At 39.0% G+C, this 14027-nt stretch overlaps 1 protein-coding gene across 1 annotated transcript in view; it reads left to right on the forward strand.

The window, feature by feature from the left end:
• The window catches only part of DNAH11 (dynein axonemal heavy chain 11), a 358971-nt gene that overhangs the window by 104303 nt on the left and 240641 nt on the right, over positions 1 to 14027 (forward strand). The window contains exon 29 of the mRNA XM_053898599.1: positions 13576 to 13722. Within this exon, the coding sequence (XP_053754574.1) occupies positions 13576 to 13722 (147 nt within the window). The remainder of the gene's footprint in view (positions 1 to 13575; positions 13723 to 14027) is intronic.

The following is a 14027-nucleotide window of genomic DNA, read 5'->3' on the forward strand; positions in this document are numbered from 1 at the left end:
AACAGAAAAGAAACCCTTTGTGGGTAGATAACTCATGTGGACATCTTGAGAAGGACTTGAATTCTTGAGGCCCCCTCCTCTACCCACCGCACTCAATTTAACAGTGTGAGCCAAAGTGAGAGGTTCTGCAGTTAATTGTGGAATTTGATCAGCCAGGGAGGTCTGATACCCTTACAGCCTCCATCCTCGAAGCAGAAATTCCCAAGTGAGTTGGAATACCAGAGTGATGAAATCAGTGTGTCTAGAGTGCCTTCAGTGATTATTAGCTGTTGGTAAGCTTGGTTAAGATCAAGTTTTACAGCTGTCCTTCTTCCGGAACCCACCCTGACCTCCCAACGGCATGAATGATCTAAAGGACTTCTGTGTGGGCCCTGCTTAACTTCAGTGATCAAAATCTCTGGTAGTTGCTTATAGAAATACAAATTTAGAGGTGTGCTTGCAGGATTTATTGGCATGGTGCAACAATATGTGCAACTGATTTGAAGTTACACATGACTCATTATTAACATTCTTTGATTTTTCCCCCCTTTAGAAAAACATCCCTTTGTATTTTTCAAGTGGCTGGTGTAGTGGTAAAGGCAGACAGAATAAAGGTCCCTTTGTTATGTAGTGCCTTTAAATAGCTGACAATTTTGTGTCGTCGACATCGTTTTTAGCCACTGATTCCTAATAACTTGAGAGATTTTTTGTCCTAGAAGAGTTTGCACATTTACTCTTGCCTTGTTCACTGCATGGAGTGAAAGCTTCTCCGTGATGGAGCTACATTGAAGACACACAAACCTGCAGTGCACTGAGCTACATTTGTATTGTCTCATGTGGGGTCGCCGTGAGCCAACTCTGACCACCGAGCCCTTGAAATGTGGCAACGGAGAAACAGAATTTTTAACTTCAGTAACTTTAATTGATTTAAATTTAAATACTGGCATTTGATGCAATTATTGGAAAATATGAATGTGTTTGAAACAACTTGAGCATGTGAATCTACTTTGTAATAGTATATCTGATGAAGTCGAAATACAGATCACATATTTTAGATGGAAAATCGAAATTGAGATATGCTGTAAATATACACACCTGATTTCAAAGATTTACTCTGAAGAAAAGAATATGAAATGTCTACTATTTTTTTTATTACATATTCAAAGTATTTTGGATATACTAGGTAAAATATAATAATTTTTCCCTGTTTCTCTTTACTGGTTTTATTTATTGTTTTTAGTTTTTGTTTAAAATTTTTTTTTAAGTTTATTTTTAAGAGAGAGAGAGAGGGAGGGAGGGAGAGAGAGACCGAGACCAGGAGCAGGGGAAGGGCAGAGAGAGAGAGGAAGACAGAATCTGAAACAGGCTCCAGGCTCTGAGCTGTCAGCACAGAGTCCGATGTGGGGCTTGAACTCTGAATGGGGAGATCATGACCTGAGCCATAGTTGGCCGCTTAACCAACTGAGCCACCCAGGTGCCCCTCTTTTTACTTGTTTTAGTGTGGCCACCAGGAATCCACTGTAGGAGAAATTGAGGCCACAGTGTATTCTCTAAAACCAAAAGATGAGGGGGCACCTGGCTGGGTCAGCTGGTGGAGCATACAACTCCTGATCTTGGGGTTATGAGTTCAAGCCCCACGGTGTAGAGAGTACTTAAAGATAAAATCTTAAATGAGAAGGTCAGGCGTTCGTATGCCCAGAAACGTTTGATGTTTTCATCAAGCAGTGTCCCGCAGTATGGTCGACCCAAATCTACACGAGAGCAAATCTGCCAAGTTGTCTTTTGAGAAATCTCCAAATTTGCAGTGATTGCGCAGATGGCACTAAACTAATGCCCATAATGAACTGTAAATAAGGGCATTTGGAAAGGCGCTTGTGAAAAATGGGCTTAATTTTAGGCGACAGAAACCCCTGCTGGATCTTCAAGGGGCACATATGTAAGACAAGCACAGTGTGTTTCTGTACAGTGTTTGCGTTTGGTTGTGTCTGTGATAGAGTGACTGTGTCTCAGCACAGGAATTTCAGAAATCCGGATGATGGAGCCCACCTGTCACTCATAGTGTGTTACCACCTTTTCTGACAAGGATTAGTCTTCCTTCAATCACTAAGAGGAAAAGTCTCAAAATTCAAGTGGTTAGTAGAGGGCATGCAAGTGTGAAGCAGTTTTAGCTGAAATAAGATCAGTGAAAAATTCCACCTTTTTAGAGGAAGCAGAAAGCTGGAGGACTGTTTAGTAGCTAAAATGGTGGAAGCGGGTGCCCTTGAGTTTAGGCTGGGACTGAGGATGGAGTGGGGAAGAGGCAGCAGAAGCAAACAGATCAGAAGATGGTCATGCTTTTGACCATCCTCCTCTTGTCTCTGTTGACCTTCAAGTACGCAGTGAGAAGTAGAAGCTGCTCACCTAAGTGGAGTTTGTCATAGAAATTCCTGGAGGAGAGTAGGTTCACTTGACATAGTTGGGGAATAGGTCATGATTTAAATGAATGCCTTCGTGTGAAGGTAGCCTAATATTCACAGGACAGAGACGTTTAGGTGTGTGACAAGGAAATAGACTACCTCACTTTAAGTCATAAATTATGTATCTCGTGAGGATTAACCTTGGTTGTCCTCCCAGAATAGTTAATATAGGGTTAACCACAAATTGTATAACAATATATTCACTTTTTGTATTCATTTTGTAAACGCGTTGCCCCTGCTTTGATTTCTGTTGCCTCTCTTTTACTGGAGTTCTCTCCACAGCCAGTGTAGAAGTTACACAACAAAATCAGGAGTATTACAATGTGTGGGTAAAATAAAATATTACCTTAATGTTATGAGATCCAAAAATTAAGCCTTATAAATGTGGCACCCAACCACTAAGGAGTTTTCACCCTCTTTTTGGCATCTTGAACTCCTGGTCCTGGCCTTTGTTTGATGTCACCTGTTACAAGTTGTTCAGCTCCAGCTTAAATTCAGTTGGCAGGGCATCTGGCCATAGCAGATGAGCTTTTCACAGAGTACTGTGCGTTCTGGGAACAACTAGAAAAGCTGGATGAAACAGTTAATTAAATCAGTTTAATATGTGCATCAGAGTATTTAAAGAGCATCAAAGAAAAGTCTAGAGTTCAGGGGCTAAGATATGAGCAGAAAGAAACCACAGAGAGATTTGCCTAATGTTTCCTGTTGATTTTTTCTTGGCAACATTTGATGATTTACAAAATTTGACAGAGTCTGAAAACCTGATCAGAACTTTGATCAGTGTCATAGAACTGAAAGAGAAAAAACAAAAAATACAAACTGGAACTGGAATTGGGTACCAAGGAAGATGTTAAGCAGAGGATCAGACCATGATAATGACTCATTCTAAGGTCAATTGGGTATGAATGTGCAGGTATGGTGGAAAAGGGGATCTACCATAAATGGTATCTAAAAAGTTCTAGGTAGATGTAGATGTAAATTTGACAGGTGCAACAATGAAGTGTATAACATCTGAGAAAGAATGACCTTTGAACAAAAATTTCTTTTTTACATTTTTTAAAATGGTTTTATTTTTAGAGAGAGCAAGCGAGCACGAGCAGGGGAGGGGCAGAGAGAGGGACACAGAGGACCTGAAGCAGGCTCTGCGCTGACAGCAGAGAGCCTGATGCAGGGCTCAAACTCCAAAAAAAGCAAGATCATGACCTGAGTGGAAGTCAGATGCTCAGCCAGCTGAGTCACCCAGGTGCCACAGGGAGCAAAAATTTAAGTTGGATATTCAAGTACTGCGTGTAGGGAAAGGTTGATGGATTTGATTGTGTTAAAGTTGAAAACTTTGCCTTATCAAAGGATACTATTAAGAGACTAACACTGTAAGCCGCAAAGTTGGAAAAGATGTTGGCAATGCCTTAAAAAAAAAGACTTATAGGCAGAATATAAAATAATTCTTACGTCCAAAGAAGCAAGGACAGATGGATAATCCAGTATAAAAGGGGGCAGAATACTTAAGCAGGCTATTCCCAAAAGAAGATATTCTAAGACCAGTAAACATAAAAAGTTGCTTCACTTCTTAAGTCATCAGAGAAATGCAAATTAAAACCACAAAGAGAGATACACTTGTGCTTCTGGGCAAGATGGAGTAGCAGCTGAATTTACCCACCTGCTTAAAAGCTCCAAAACTCTGACAAGATATATGAAACAACAACTTTCTTGTCCCTGGACATCAGACAACAGAGGATAACAATTCATGACAGACTTGGAACAAAGGAGATGAGCTCTCTGATGGTCCCATTTGCTTCTTTGAGTTTCCAAGTCTGGGACAGGGAGGGGGAGCCGGGCATGATCTAGTAGGCTCTTTTGAATTGAGGGATCTGAGCTGAGAATCCAAGGAGAACAAGGTAGCTGGAGTTTGCAGAACTGAGTGCCAAAGAGGAAAGAACTGTAGAGCGAGAACCCCAGAAACTTCTAGAGGGGCTTCTTATAGTCTTCAGCAGTGGGAATAATTAGCCCTGGATTACATACTGTTCCAGTTCTGTCAAACAAATCCTTTTTAAAAAATTGTTTTTGAGAGAGAGAGTGTGAACAGTAGAGGGGCAGATAGGGGAAGAGAGAATTCAAGTGGGTTCCATCCCATGAACCGTGAAATCATGACCTGAGCTGAAATCAAGAGCCACTTAACTGAGCCACCCGGACACCCCTGCCAAATAAGTCTTGAAAGCAAGATCCAAGGGCACCTGGGTCGCTCAATTAGTTAAGTGGCTTTTGATTGTGGATCAGATACGATCTCATGGTTCATGGGATTGAGCCTCATGTGGGGCTCCTCGCTGACAGTGCAAGGCTTGCTTGAGATTCTCTCTTTCCCTCTCCATCCCTCCCTGGTTCACATGTGTGCTCTAGTTCTCTCTTTCAAAATGAATCAACTTTAAAAAAAAAAAAAAGCAAGATCCAAAAAGATCAAAATGTTTGCAAGTAATTTAACTGCATCCCAAATCAAAGCTCAAGAAGATAGGAATAATAATGTATTCAGCTCCAGAGTAAGTTTACAATGTTTACAATGTCTGATACACCACTAAAGATTAGAGGACGTGTAAAAAGGCAAGAATATCTAACTCTCATAATGAGGAAACAAATCAATTAAAACTGATACAAATGTTAGACAAAGATATTAAAAGTGACAACTTTATTAGTATGTTCCAAAAGGTAAGTAGGGATGCAGAAAAGATAAAGTTCCATGTGTGTATATTGGACATCTCCAAATGGAGGAAGGGAAACAGAAAAAAATCCTGGCAGAATAACAGCCAAGAGGTTTCTGAATTGATGAAAAGAAATCTATAGATTTAAGCTCAAGCTTAATTGTGAACACAAGCACACACTACAAAGAAAACTATACCAGGTTAGTCAGATTGGTTATAACCAGTGATAAATTCAAAGATCATCCATAAAGTCATATTATGCACAGGGGAATAAATGGAAACATGATGAGAGGCTTCTCCATGCAAATGAGAAAAGAGTGGACCAACAGCTGTAAAATACTGCAAGAAAAAAAAAATCAACCTACAAATCTTTATCCAGTGAAAATATCTTTTAAAAGTGAATGCAAAATGAAGATGTTTTCAGACATTCAGAATCAGAAAGATTTCATCACCAGCAGACTGTCAATACAAGAAATGTTAAAGGAAGTGCTTCAGGCAGAAGGAAGATGATACCAGATGGAAATCTACATCTACACAAAAAAATGTGACTGTTGAAATGTTAACTGTATGGAACTAGACAAAACAGGCGTATCAGCCATCCATCAGAAGGCAGCATGATAAGAACAGAGACCTTGAAATCCTACACGAGCTGCTTCTGTTGATTAGTAGCTATGTTACTGCTTTACTTTTCTGAACATCAGTTTCCTTGTATACCAAATGGGGAAAACAGTAGGTACTATGTCTTTAGTTTCTGAGCAAGGAATAATGTAAAGAAACAAAAATACTTAAAATATAATACTGTAAAAATGGCCACAAATTCTTCCCCTCCATGCATCCAGGCCCTTTTAGTGTCTTGGTGCAATTTTTATCAAGGGTAGAATTCGTTTCTCCTTTTGGATTAGTATGTGACTTGTTTTGGCCATTGTATCATTAGCAAGAGGTTTGACAAGTTCACACACACTGGGACTTACCCCCTTTCTGCTATTCAGAAGCCTGTGACCACCCTGTCATGAACAAGCCAAGGCTAGCCTACTGAATGATAGGCATATGCCCATACCCAAGCTACCAGCTGGGTAATCATCACATATACGAGAGAAGCCATTGATCACAAGGGACCACAAACAGGGTAACCAGCTGAGGTAATCCAAAAGCCAACACACACAGTTGGAAGCTAAGAAGTTGTTGCTATTTTAAGCCACTGAATTTTGGGGTAGTTAGTTACCCTGGAAAAGCAGATTGATACACGTTAGTTAGGGATTCACATACGCATGTCTCCATACATGAATAGACCAAATACACCAATATCAAGGACTTCTACGTGCTGCTGATTTAAAATAAAAGATTTTACTTGAAATTTAGAAACAAAAGAACATAACTATCAAGTGCTCATCCACGGAGCTAATCTTCTCTGGTTCGTTTTCACTTTTTTTGTTTGTTTTCTTGCCGAAGATACCTTGGTAACCTCATGGCACTGTTTTGACATCATGGGGATGGAAGAACTGGTGAGGAAATCACGAATTGGTGGATTTCCCCCTTTTTTCAGTTTGTAGAGATAGTTCCTCAGACTTTGACATGACTTGGCATTAGAAAAACTTATACTCACACAATGAGATAGCAAGATCAATTGCACCAAAAGGCTAAAATTAAACTCAAAATATTAAATAATGGTAAGGATATGGGACAGGGGAATCTTCTATCTAGCCATGGGGATTGTAAGTTGATAGAAACACTCAGAAAATCTATTTAACGGTGACTTATAAACATGAGTATAAGAATACATTATTGGTGTGCCTTGGTGATTCAGTCAGTTGGGCCTATGACTCTTGCTTTGGGCTCAGGTCCTGATCCCAGGGTCTTGGGATCAAGCCCCACGTTGGGCTCTGTGCTAAGCATGGTGGAGTCTGCTTAGGATTGTCTCTTTCTCCTTCTTTCTCTGCCCTGCCCCACTTGTGCATGCTCTCTTTCTCTCTCAAATAAATTTTAAAAGAATACATTATTATCCAGCATTTTTTCTTCTCATCGTATACATATGTGAACCGAAAAACATATACAAAAGTTTTCAAACCTACATTATTATTATTCATCATAGACCCAAACTGCAAACCATCTAAATATACTTTAACAGCAGAGTGGTATGTTCCTCAAATGGCATACCACTTAGCAATGAAAAAATGTACCTAATAACATGAATAAGCCTCACTAACAAAATGTTAATTTACAGAAGGTGGACCCAGAAGTACGTATTGTGTGAATCTACTCAGGTAAAGATGATGTCCGTTTTTGAGAGGAGGTACTAATGGCTGCCATGGGCAATTACTTTTTTGGCTCCGAGCACATTCTATTTCTTAACCTGCTCAAGAAAGGATGCTGTCTTTTGTCAAATGCTTTCTCTGCATCTATTGAGAGGCTCATATGGTTCTTGTCCTTTCTTTTATTGATGTGATGAATCACTTTAATTTTTTTACAGATATTGAGCCAGCCCTGCATCCCAGGTATAAATCCCACTTGGTCGTGGTGAATAATTTTTTTTAATGTATTGTTGGAGCCGGTTGGCTAATATCTTGTTGAGGATTTTTGCATCCATGTTCATCAGGGAAATTCGTCTATAGTTCTCCTTTTTAGTGGGGTCTCTGTCTCGTTTTGGAATCAGGGTAATGCTGGCTTCATAGAAAGAGTTTGGAAGTTTTCCTTCCATTTCTATTTTTTGGAACTGTTTCAAGAGAATAGGTGTTAACTCTTCCTTAAATGTTTGGTAGAATTCCCCCTGGAAAGCCATCTGGCCCTGGACTCTTGTTTTTTGGAAGATTTTTGATTACTGATTCGATTTCCTTACTGGTTATGGGTCTGTTCAAATTTTCTATTTCTTCCTGTTTCAGTTTTGGTAGTGTATATGTTTCTAGGAATTTTTCCATTTCTTCCAGATTGCCCGTTTTGTTGGCATATAATTGCTCATAATATTCTCTTATTGTTTTTATTTCTGTTGTGTTGTTTGTGGTATTTCTTAACCTTCTTAGTGGTTACAAGAGTTGTGTTAACTTTGCTGAAATTTATTAAGATGTATACACGTGATTTTTTTTACTTACCTATTTCAAAAGGTTATTTAAAAATTCAGCATTTGTGTTGTCACTGTATTTATATAAATTTATGTATTCATGCTATAGATGTTAAACAGAATCAGCAGTGTGAATATGTCCAAGTTATATTAATAGAAAATCAAATTGCAAAATATATATTATTTTGTTTTTAGTAGAAACAAAACTAAGCAATGCTTATTACCTCATATTGCATATAATTATTTACAAAATTTATAACTTAGTCTTTTTGGATTATGTAAGTAATTCATCTCCATTATTGAAAATTTGAAAGGGATCAGAATTATATACTGCTAGATACTTGTACTGAGTGATTATTGTGTTTAATGTGTCTATGTGTATGTCATACATGTTTCAAATTAGAATGTTCTTCAATAATATGTTGAATGTTTATAAAAGGTTTGATTATATGAATATGCCATAATTGATTTAACCAACTTCTAGAACATTTTTGCAGATCGAGACTTTTGACAATGTTGCACGTCCATTTCCCTGTACTGTCACCAATACTGAGTAATATTATTTAAAAAAAGAAGACTAACGTTTTGACAGGCTGGCTTAAATTTTTGCTCATGTGCAAATAACAGACTCAATTTCATCTTGTTTAGAGAGGACAGACACAGTAGACAGGACTGCCTACATTTTGGACATTACATCCACACAAGCATTATCTTCGTGACTCTTAACCATTAACATGAATAAATGAGTTAATGACTACAAGGGAATGAGTCTTGAGGTGCTCCCCATGCCAGGAGTGATACTAAGCTTTTATGGTCATTTTATCTCAGTCTGCAGAGGCGTCTTTCATAGATGGAGCAAACATGAAATTAGATATAGGCGAAAGGCAAGTGCTGAGCTTTGAGAAGGTACAAGAAGCTATAGTAATTTCATTTTTCTTGCCCTTTGTTTTCCAGGTGAACATAGGGTAGGCCAGCTAATGTGAACACTGTGTTGATATGCATTTTACAGTATAAAACTACCTAAATGAGTTAATATTTTTTACTCTATTTAGATAGATAAATATAGGTTCTTAAATAAGCAGCTCTCCCTGTTCACAGTTCCCATGTATAGGAATTTCAGCTAACAAGGATTGGTTAAATAACACCAGTCCCCCAACAACATGGTCCAAGGTTAAGATACTATGGTATGTTAACTGCCAATAATTACGAAAAGCAGAAATCTCATTGTTCGTTCTTCACAAAAATCACTGGGTGAATAGCAAATATGCATGATGCCTCATGGACAGTCATATTATACCTTTTGAAGTCTCTCCATGTTTGGCCATCACACGTATGTTACTCAGTTTACACACAGGCAGCAAAGCATGTACTTTGCTACCTCCTTGTCCCTAGAGATGAACCCGTGTACCATTTTATAAATACACATAACTGAATGAGGGAATTTGTAATAAAGTTGGAAGCACAGAGAAGAAATGAAAATGGATCACGCCGGAAGTTAAATTTGAATCAAGTATAGAGGTACTTACAGAAGAGAATGCTCACTGGGAATGATGGCTCTATACCATTTGAAAATTTCTACATTTGCAGCCAGAGGGTTTTAGTGAAAATGAACTTACTGATAGAAATGAAAGCACTTGTTGTGGCAAAATGGATGAAAATGTCCCAAGGGAAATAAGGGAAATGTGACCAGCCCCTCAAAATAGCTTCACATTAAAGAAACTCTGAAAGAAATTTCAGGACATTAAGAGCTCAAAGGATAAAATGTTGGCAGCTGATCCAAATGTTGAAAGGAGTATGGCGATTCTTGATGACCCAGAAAAGATGCTCACTCTGTATCTTAACTTCTAAGATAAGAGAAGAAGAGAAGGCAAACACTAATCGAACTACCCCGATAAATTTTCTACCAAGTTTTCAGTATTTTGCATATTTTAAGTTACAGTGTACTGAATATTTTTTTAATGTTTGTTTATTTTTGAGAGGGAGACTGAGCACAAGCAGGGAAGGAGCAGAGAGCGGGAGACGCAGAATCTGAAGCAGGCTTCAGGCTCCGAGCTGAGCTGTCAGCACAGAGCCTGATATGGGGCTTGAACTCATGAACCATGAGATCGTGACCTGAGTAGAAGTTGGATGCTCAACCAGCTGAGCCACCCAGATGCCCCTGTGATGTACTAAATAGTTACAGTTTTTATCTCCTTGTACTTATATAACCAAGAGAAAAAGGGAGTTTAATGTTTTAACAAAGTTTTTTAAAAAGTCTGAGGATAATCATAAATTTTCCATTGATTATTAAGATTGCACAGTAATTGTTAAGATTGCACACTACTGTGTGAAGCAAGGACCGACTGCCTCTCTTTCAGCTTACTAGTGGATGGATGTACCTGATTTTGTATAAGCTGTAAACTGAGGGAATAACATTTCAGTGTTTCTTGGTAACCTTTTACAAACCTATGTAAGATATAAGGACATTACTGACTTGTTTGTGATTTGAAGTGTTCAAATCCTTTCAATTTCTTTAGTGAGATAAAAACATGGGCCTATAAGGCACTCATTTTTCTTTTTAATTATGAAAGGGTATTGTAAACATTAAGCTAGTAAAGAATTTTGTTTTTCTGTTAAAAAAATCTAAAGAGATATTCATAGAAACGGGACAAATTTGATGACACCAGGGTCCACACTAGTTAAAAAACAAAACGAAACAAAACCAGTAGCTGTATTTCATCAGAATCTTTAAATAGAAGACAGAATATGAAAGCCCCTGACTTCAAACATGCCAGGGATAAGTACCAAGAGCACTGGAAGCCATGGGGTTTGCATTTCCTGGTCAATGATTGATAGACTAGAAGACTAGAAGTTCTTTTGAAACTCTTGTCTCACCAAAGCAAAAGTGTCTGAGAGAGTCTAATGGTTGAGGTCTCATTGATCCTGCAGCTTTTCACCTGAATATTATTTAGGCCCGTTACACGGTAGAAGCCATTAAACATCTGTGCCCTTCCTAGCCACTTGAGCTGTGCCAGTGAGTTGTTAGATTATTAGAGATACTTTCTGTGTATAAATGTCCTCTGGGTAATATACAGGGATGGAGGAGAAGAGGATAACCCCAGCAGTGATCATCAGCTACTGCTCTGTCTTTAAGCGAGAGTCTCAAAAACTCATCTTTTTTAAACTCTGATTTCTCGCCGTGGTTTTCTTTAATACGAAAACTGCAAATACAGCGCAAATGTTAAGGCCAAAAGCTTCAAAGATTAAATCACTCCTAAGGAGTTGCTTACCAATGTTGGTGTTGGTGTTCTCATGCAGGAAATTTAGATAGGTTGATGTTCCTAGAAGCTGCTATTGGGATAGTTTTCAAGTTCAGTTAAACTGAATTTCTGGAAAAGCTCATTACAGGGATGTCACCTGTATGCTGCTGGTAAATGCTATATAGCTTTAAACCATCTTCTGGTGATCAGCATCTTTCATTTTATTTTTATTGAGTTAAAGTTTACATAACATGAAATGAACCATTTTAACCTGTAGGATTCGGTGGCATTTTGTACACACAACGTAGTGCAGGTATCACCTCTATCTAGTTGCAGAATACCTGCACTCCAGAATAAAACCCCACGCCCATCGAGCAGTCACTCTGTGTTCCTTCCTCTCTCCAGCCCCCAGCAGCCACCAATGTGCTATCTATCTCTATGGATTTACCTATTCTGGACATTTCATATAAATGGAACTGTCTCATACATGGGATCTTGTGAATAGCTTCTTCTATTTAGCATCATGTTTTCCAGGTTCACCCATCTTGTATGTAACAGCACTCCATTCCTTTTTGTGTCTGAACATTATCCCATTGTATGTATGTGCCACGTTTTGTCCAGCCATCCACCGGTGGGCATTTGGATTGGCTCCACCTTTTGGCTCTTAATACTGCTATAAACACGTGTACAAGGATTTGAACATTTGTGTACAGGTACCTGCTTTAAAATACTTTGAGTATATACCTGGGAATGGAATTGCTAGGACTTAGAGTGATTGTATGTTTAACTTTTGAGGGACACCAAACTGTTTTCCACTCAGCAGCGTTTATTTGCACCATGTGTGAAGAGAGGCCTCTTCTTCCCATTCCTGATACTTCCTCCAGTACACTGCCTGTGACTTTGTCTGCCCCAGAAGAGGTAGAGCAGCTTACCTGATTGTTCTCCTTGTGAGTCTGCCTTGGGAATGCATGTCTTTTCTTTTCCTCTGTGCCACTGTTTGTACTAAAGAGGCCTGTCCTAGTGTGATGCCGATAGGACTGGATAGACAAATACTGCTCTTCTAGTATTCCATATTCCAGTTAGGATTTAATCTCCAAATTGGCCACTAGCTGAACAAATGTTGATCTGTGTCTTTTCATTTAGTTTTATTTTTCAAATAGTCTGGGACCTGTGGTCAAGTTCAGCATGCTGCTTATTGGGGGTTCCTTTGCAGATGCCACAATTTAGGATATAAGAGTTAATGATGCCAGAAGAATTTGAACTTTGTAGTTGAGGCCTGGATTTGGAGGTTTAAAATCTAAAACCCACTCATTTTTAACAATGTCAGCTTGACAAAGTCATCTAGTATTTCAGCTCCAACTTTCCTTATCAATACAGATGGGGAAATTTAGGGCACCTGGGTGGCTCAGTCGGTGGAGTGCCCCACTCTTGGTTTCAGCTCGGGTCATGATCTCACAGTTCATGGGTTCAAGCCCCACACTGGGCTCCGTTCTGTCATTGAGGAGCCTGCTTGGGATTCTCTCTCTCTCCCTGTCTCCCTCTCTCTCTGGCCCTCCTCTGTTCATTCTCTCTCTCTCTCTCTCTCTCTCTCTCTCTCTCTCTCAAATAAACTTTGAAAAAAATTTTTAAAAATGGGGAAATCCTATTTACTTTCCTGGTATAACAAATATACTGTAGGGCTCACTTTAATATCAAACCAAGTACACAATAACATAAGACACAATACGAGAGTAATATTGTATGTAACTTAAATTTTTGTTTCAGAAATTTTAACATAACCTTCTTATAGTAGTAAACGATTTTTTTAGAGTAAAATAATATATCTGAATTTTAAAAACTTGGCCACACAATTCCCAGTATGATGATTGCTAACAGGTATATGGTGCAGGTAGGTTGGTAAGTGCCTAATCTTCAAGGGTAAGTTTTCATGATAAGCATCCACCACCCAGCACCTGATGATGCAGCCAACGTGCCTGGCCCCTTCTCTGTCAAGGTCATTTTAAACTCTGGAGTTTAAGGAGTGATTTTTATTTTGAAGGAAAACATTTCGAGACAACTCTCTAACTATATAAAGTTTTGTGAATTCGTATGGCATTATCTCTAGATTACCAGAATATATCTCCAGTAAGAAATGCTCTCATCTTTTCAAATTATCTTAGGTAACACGTCACCTTGCCAAACTCTTCGACAGCATTGCAGATCTGCAGTTTGAAGATGAGGATGTGTCTACCGCCAGAGCAATTGGAATGTACAGCAAAGAAAAAGAATACGTCCCATTCCAAGCTGAATGCGAATGCATAGGCCACGTAAGATATGATTATAAAGTTGTCTATGCTACAGGAGTATTTCTGGGATAATTTTTTTTGAGAGAGGGCACGCACGAGCAAGAGCGGGAGAGAGGCGGCAGGGGGCGGGAGGGTTGGGGAAGAGAGAATCCTAAGCAGGCTCCATGCCCAGCATGGAGATGACCTGGGGGCGGTCCCACAACCATGAGAGCATGACGTAAGCCAAAATCATAAAGAGTCGATTACTTAACCCACTGGGCCACCCAGGCTCCCCTCAGGGTAATTTTTAAAGGTTGAATTGAACAAGAAAAGAAGTCAACTCCTGT

The sequence above is a fragment of the Panthera pardus genome, unplaced genomic scaffold (genome assembly GCF_024362965.1).
Source record: "Panthera pardus isolate Hobbes unplaced genomic scaffold, ASM2436296v1 HiC_scaffold_8, whole genome shotgun sequence".
Taxonomy (NCBI): domain Eukaryota; kingdom Metazoa; phylum Chordata; class Mammalia; order Carnivora; family Felidae; genus Panthera; species Panthera pardus.